At 38.5% G+C, this 7,617-nt stretch overlaps 1 protein-coding gene across 1 annotated transcript; it reads left to right on the forward strand.

Annotated features, from left to right (window-relative positions):
* Positions 1-3,358: 3,358 nt before the first annotated feature.
* LOC145072202 (uncharacterized) lies at positions 3,359-7,617 on the forward strand. Its single transcript, XM_079018584.1, has one exon. It carries the CDS (start codon positions 3,618-3,620, stop codon positions 7,524-7,526), a length of 3,909 nt encoding a protein of 1,302 aa, XP_078874710.1. The 5' UTR covers positions 3,359-3,617; the 3' UTR covers positions 7,527-7,617.

Consider the following 7,617-nt stretch of genomic DNA (forward strand, 5'->3'; position numbering starts at 1 on the left):
AATGATCCCACTAGCTGCTGCCCGACAACTCTCTGAACTCCTGCTCCACTCGCTCCCCGAGCTACCAATATCAATGCAACACTGAGTCTAACTGACCCCCGAAAGACAACCAAGTCAACTCTGGTCAAAGTCAAAGTCCTGGTCAAAGTCAACCTTCCAGGTCAACCCTACTCGCCGAGTTCATATGTTCAGAGTCCTTCTATTCGCGACTCGACTCGCCAAGTCAGTCCATGACTCGCCGAGTCTACCAATTACCGAGTCCTGACCTGTCCAACTCACCGAGTCTCCATTCGACTCACTGATTCGAGTCTCAACTCGAAGGGTTTGGGGTTTCGCGACCTGACTCGCCGAGTCCAAGAACAGACTCGCCGAGTCCAAGACAACCTTCAATAGACTCGCCGAGTTGTTCATCCAACTCGCCGAGTTCCTACCCAACTTCATCCGACTCGACGAGCTATTCATCCCACTCATCGATTTTCTCCAAATCTTCATGCTACTCGCCGGGTCCATTCAAAGGACTCGCCGAGTCCATTCAGATCTCCAAACATGCAGAGGACTTTTGAGTCATTAAGGGACTCCAACCCATAGATCAATACTTCCAAAGCTCAATCCCCACGTAAAGTTGCAACCTTTACGTATAACTAAAGAGATCTAGGCTCAAAACATACTAGGGTTTGGTTTAAGGACAAAAGGGCTTCACCAACTACTCATCTTCTGATGCTTTATGACATATTGGACCATCCCAACACTGGATCTGAAGTGGCAACAACATATATAATCCCCTAACTCGAATTGGGTCTCAATCAACCATAAAACCCCCAAATCTCATAACAAAATAGATCTAGATGCAAAGAAGGGAAAATGGCAGCTTAATACCTCCAAGATGAACACAAACTGAAGTAGATCTCGGATATACACCTCTCCTTTGAAGCAACCTTCTTGATCTTCAAGTTCCTTTCCACAATTTCCTTCCTCCAAAGCTATTTCTCTCAAATGATGGAAGCTCACACGAAATATAGAGTTTACAGGTTCTCTAGGATGATATGGAGGCTGAGGGAGGGACATAACACCCTTTATATAGGATACAACTCCCGGAATTAGGGTTTTCCTTGCACAGACCAGACTCGCCGAGTCGGTCACTTACTCCTCGACCCGGATCCCGCTCGGACTCGCCGAGTCGCCCCTAAAAATTTGGGTTTTCTTTCCTTTCTTGGCCTTCTAGATTTTGGGTGTTACACGGAAGAAACACTTTATCTCAACAAATTATTTCCAAGGTAGAAGGAAACACCAAAATTCATGTTAGGGCGAAAATATATATATATATATATATATATATATATATATATATATATATATATATATGTTTTATTGTTGTAATTCTAATGTGCATATTTGGCGTATGATTATTAATATATTCATTACCCAATAAAGACATAAGACGGTGTATAGAAAATTAATGGGAGAATAATAACATAAAAGTATTGTTTTCACGTCTTCACTTTATTTACTGTCTTCATTTGAACTTATATATATATATATATATATATATATATATATATATATATATATATATATATATATATATAAGTAGGTTCATGCGAAAATATACCATGATGATCGGGTATTATAAGTTTAGCCGATTTCTGATGACTTTGCCATCTTTAACGAATCTCTGGTCATTCTTCGACCAAACATGAGTTTTTTGAAGAAAAAAAATTGGATATGTTTTTGTTTGCATCGGGTCTAATTCAAACACATGAATATACATTTTTATTGCAAATTCAAACACATGAACAAACCATAAAAACAAGATTGAATTTGCATATGTTATTGTTTGCATCAGTCCCTAAGATCTGGATCATTTCTTGTTTCCATATGTTTTTATGATCTTCCTTAACAAATCCAAAAAAGGAAATCATTTTGTAGTGTTTGTTCTTGTTCGTGTTTCGTGTTTCCATATATAAACTAACATCTTTGAACATGAACCAATAAACAAACCAAAATATTCGAACATGAACTCAAATCTTTGAATACAACACATAGAACTTATGTGTATATGTGTGTTTCAAAAAATGAACCCATATCTTCAAATATGAACCGATAAGTCGATTTTGCATCTCTTCAAGTTCGATCCCCAGCTTTGAAGATATATTTCTTAATTTCGTGTTTATCAAGTTTAGAGCATGGACCTAGAAAAATTGATTTTGATTTCATTTTTTAGGCACACATGTTTTCGATTTCATATTCATCGAGTTTAAGGTTTAGATTTTGTTTCTCTATCTCTCTTGATTTTGTTTCTTCCTCTTGATTTACGGTTTAGATTTTCGAGACACACACACATCAAATCTTTTTATGTTCATGAGGTCATTAAACACACACAAATGAAGGTTCGATTGTTGCATTTTTTTTTGTTCAAACCACAAATGTGAAAATCAATAACACATATCTTATATGACAAAAACTCGTCAGAAATCTCATATTGGCTGGAAACTCAATGAAAAAAATGACAGGATGTTGACCGGCTAAACTTATAATAACTAGTCATACATCATAATAATGTTATCCAAATAAAGTAACAAGTTTAATGATATAGATGATCCTCCTTAATAAATAAAAGTTTTTTTTGCCACATGTCAATTTCTCATTATTTTTGACACTTGTCATTTTGTGTAATTTTTGAAATAAATATGACACTTGTCAATTTTTGGTTTGTTTCAATTTTAAAAATTAAAGTCATATATTTATATATGTAAAGTATTAAATATAATATATATGATATTAAATTGCAATAAATACGTTTTTTTCTTTCTTATTTTAAAGTTGTATATTAAAAAATATTTTCTATTTATATTTTAATGTTTATTTTTTTTTAAATCAACCTGTGTAATACACGAGTCTCACACCTATTCTTAATAAATGAAAGTTTTTTTTTTGTCACATGTCAATCTCTTATGAGTTTTGACACTTGTCATTTTGTGGTATTTTTGAATAAATGTTTTTTCCATTTGTCATTTTCTCATTTTTTTATATTTCTTAATTAACATATCATATTTACACCTTAATTAATAATTGCTTTAATTAAAAATAACCAATAAATTACAATATTACAACTCATATAGTATTTAATATGTTTCTTTTTAAATTCAAATTTATGTAAATTTTTGTTTAAACCTTCATATTTAATTTTTTTTTTTGTTTTATCCAACCCATATAACATTCGGGTCTCACAACTATTTCAATATAAATGGGAGTAAATTTCATTATCCCTTGATAATACGCCACTTAACTAACTTATTTATTAAACATAGCTTACTATAATTGTGAGTTCGGGACAAAAACGTATGAGAGACATAAAAGGGAAAAAAATAGGGGTCCTTGTCTTCACCTGGAAACGACGCCGTTGCTCGTTAAGAATTCAACCCACACATTGCATATTTTCAAAAAGGCTTTCGAGAATCTCTGTACGAGTGTGTACTTGCCCCCCTGCTCAACGTTTTCATGTCCTCAACCCCAATCCCCTTTCAATGAAGCTACAATTATCCACCTAATCACATAAAATCGCTTAATTTCAAAGAAAAAGCAACATACACACAGTCTCACACCGTGTCGAAACCTCCATGGGTACGGAGATCAAGGTTTGGTGTCTCTCATGCATAATCTTTGGCATCTTCTTCGTCTTCCATGGTGATTCCGCCATTGTTGAACAGATCCCAGATAGAGAAAGCTTGGTTTCCTTCAAAAACGCACTTCTAAACAAGCATATTCTCTCCACATGGAACCACAACACCCCGCATTGTCAATGGGAAGGTGTTTCATGCCAACACAATCGAGTCACAATGCTCGTTCTCTCACAACAATCGTTCCATGGCCCTCTCCCGGACTCCCTCTTCTCTCTTTCCAACCTCATTGTCCTCGACCTCTCTTCCAATCAGTTTTCCGGCGAGCTTTCACCTAAAATATCCAGTCTCCGGAAACTACGTGTGTTGGATTTGGGGAAAAACCAGTTTTCCGGCAAGCTACCGATGGAGCTAGGGGAGCTGACTCAGTTGCGAACGCTTGAGCTTGGACCCAACTTTTTTTCCGGCGAAATACCTAAGGAGATTGGGAAGTTGTTAAACCTTGAGTCTCTCGACCTCTCTTCCAACTCACTCACCGGAACAGTACCGCCGGAGCTTGGAAACCTCCATAGACTCCGATCACTTGGGCTTGGTAACAATTTTCTTTCAGGTTTTCTCTCTCCCACTCTCCTCACTAACCTGAAAAACCTAATTTTTTTGGATGTTGCTAATAACACACTCTCCGGCCATATTCCCCCTGAAATCGGAATTCTCTCAAACCTCACCGATCTTTTCATCGGAATCAACCGTTTCTCCGGTGTGCTTCCACCGGAAATCGGAAATCTTTCGAAACTACAGAATTTCTTCTCCCCTTCTTGCTCAATAAAAGGCCCATTGCCGGAAACAATTGCAAACCTCAAATCTCTATCGAAACTTGACCTTTCTTACAACCCCTTGAAGTCTCCTATCCCAAAATCCATCGGACAGCTACAAAATTTATCAATCCTAAACCTCGTTTACTCCGAACTCAATGGTTCAATACCTAGCGAGCTAGGAAACTGTAGTAATCTCAGAACATTGGTTCTTTCTTTCAATTCATTAACTGGGTCTTTGCCGGAAAACCTATCGCAGCTCCCAATGCTTTCGTTTTCTGCTGAAAACAACCAGATTTCCGGTGAGTTACCATCGTGGCTCGGCAAATGGGACCAAATAAACTCACTTTTGCTGTCGGGTAATCGGTTCTCCGGACAGATCCCACCGGAAATCGGTAATTGCTCACTGCTTAATTTTATTGGTTTAAGCAACAACTTGTTAACAGGTTCGATTCCCAAAGAAATATGCAAGGCTGTTTCGTTAACAGAGATTGATCTCGAGAGTAATCTGCTTTCTGGTTCGATTCATGACACGTTTATAGCTTGTAGCAATTTGTCTCAGTTGTTGTTGTCGGATAACCAGATTATCGGGTCCATACCCGGTTACTTCTCGAAGCTTCCATTGATGGTTCTTGATCTCGATTCCAATAACTTAACCGGTTCAATTCCGGTGAGTTTATGGAACTCAATAAATCTGTTGGAGTTTTCTGCTTCAAATAACATGATAGATGGTAATCTCCCCAGAGACATTGGGAAATCTGTTATATTAGAAAGGTTGATTCTTAGCAACAATCGACTCACCGGAAATATCCCCAAAGAAATCGGAATACTTGATTCTCTTTCCGTTCTTAACCTGAAGTCCAATCAATTTACCGGTTCCATTCCTGTCGAACTTGGGAATTGTGTTTCTCTCACGACATTAGACCTCGGTGATAACAAACTCAACGGGTCAATTCCGGCGGAAATCTCCGGTTTACCGGAGTTGCAATGCTTGATTCTTTCAAACAATGATTTCTCCGGGTCAATTCCGTCGTCAAGAAAGTCAAAGTATTTCCGGCAAACCGGAATCCCGGATTCCAGTTACGTTCAGCACCATGGCCTCTACGATCTTTCCAACAATAAATTGACGGGTTCGATTCCGGATGAACTCGGGAATTGTTCGGTTTTGGTGGATCTTTTGCTAAATGGCAACATGCTTTCACGGGAGATACCAAAATCTTTAGCCAACCTTACGAATCTCACCACCTTGGATTTATCCGGTAATCAGTTTTCCGGCGGGATTCCGGCGGAATTGGGTGGTGCTTTGAAGTTGCAAGGGTTGTATTTGGGGAATAATAATCTCTCCGGTGGGATACCTAAAAGTCTCGGTCAACTTAACAGCTTGGTCAAACTTAATCTGACTGGGAACAACCTTTCCGGGTCAATACCCGAAACGTTTAAGAACTTAAACGGGTTGACCCATTTGGATTTAAGCAAGAATCTCCTCAATGGCAAACTTCCTTCTACTCTCATGGTGAATCTAGTTGGGTTTTTTATCCAAGAAAACAGGATTTCAGGTTGTTTAAATGAGTTGTTTAATGATTCTGGTTCATGGCGGATTGAGATGATGAATCTGAGTAATAACTTGTTTACTGGTGAAATTCCTTCGTCTTTGGGGAATTTGTCGTTCCTGACATCATTGGATCTTCACCGGAATGGATTCACAGGGGAAATTCCGTCGGAATTAGGGAATTTAATCGAGCTAGAGTACTTGGATTTCTCAAACAACAAGCTTTCAGGTCGAATACCCAACAAATTATGCAGTATCTCGAATTTAAATCTTGTGAATTTGGAGGGAAACGGATTAGAAGGTCCTGTTCCTCGGAATGGAATCTGTAGCAATACGTCAAGAATTTCATTATCGGGGAACAAAAATCTTTGCGGTGGAATCCTCGGAATGGAATGCCCTGTTGAAAAATTCCAAACAAAACCACAGTTTCCATACATCTGGGCTTTAATTTCAATCGTGATCGGAACTTTACTGATCATCATCGTCACTCTCTTAAAACTCTGGATGAACAGATTCAAGAAACGCGACAATTCCGAAGATGAAGAAACAGATGTCAGCAAATTAAACACCAGTTCACTCGATCAAAATCTCTATTTAATAACCAATAGCAAGTCAAAAGAGCCATTAAGCATCAACATAGCCATGTTTGAACAACCCCTTCTAAAACTAACCCTCGTCGACATCCTAGAAGCCACCAACAACTTCTGTAAATCAAACATCGTCGGCGACGGCGGATTCGGCACAGTCTACAAAGCAAAATTACCAGATGGAAAAATCGTCGCAGTGAAGAAACTAAACAAATCAAAAACACAAGGGCAACGAGAATTCTTAGCTGAAATGGAAACAATCGGGAAAGTAAAACACCAAAATCTTGTCCCATTGTTAGGGTATTGTTCTTTCGGTGAAGAAAAGCTTCTCGTTTACGAATACATGGTGAACGGAAGTTTGGATCTATGGTTACGAAACCGAACCGGCGGTTTAGAAATCTTGAACTGGACCAAACGGTTCAAGATCGCAATCGGGTCAGCCCGTGGGTTAGCCTTTTTGCACCATGGATTCATCCCACATATCATTCATCGAGACATTAAAGCTAGTAACATTTTACTCAACGAAGATTTTGAACCAAAAGTTGCTGATTTTGGGCTTGCGAGGTTGATTAGCGCATGTGAGACTCACGTGAGCACTGATTTAGCCGGAACTTTTGGTTATATTCCGCCGGAGTATGGTCAAAGCTGGAGGTCAACGACGAGGGGTGATGTTTATAGCTTCGGTGTGATTCTTCTTGAATTGGTCACCGGAAAAGAGCCCACAGGGCCTGAGTTTAAGGATATTGAAGGTGGGAATTTGGTGGGGTGGGTTTTGAAGAAGATGAAGAAAGGTCAGGTTGTTGATGTTCTTGATCCAACGGTTGTGAATGGTGCTTCGAAACAGGCGATGATCAAGACTGTTCAGATTGCTGCCATCTGTCTCTCCGAAAATCCAGCTAGTCGCCCTAGTATGCTTCATGTGTTTAAGTTCTTGAAAGCAATCAAAAATGACTTCTTGTGATGTTTTTTTTTAATACGAGGGTAGAATTGTAAAATCAGGAGTATGTTTCTAAGCTTATCAAGAAGATGAATCTTTTACTATTTTTCTTGAA

Source organism: Lactuca serriola, chromosome 9 (assembly GCF_051521515.1).
Source record: "Lactuca serriola cultivar US96UC23 chromosome 9, Lser_US96UC23_V15, whole genome shotgun sequence".
Taxonomy (NCBI): domain Eukaryota; kingdom Viridiplantae; phylum Streptophyta; class Magnoliopsida; order Asterales; family Asteraceae; genus Lactuca; species Lactuca serriola.

What these genes read in the sequence shown, in the direction of transcription:
- LOC145072202 (XM_079018584.1), top strand. Translation starts at nt 3,618, where the DNA reads ATGGGTACGGAGATCAAGGTTTGGTGTCTCTCATGCATAATCTTTGGC.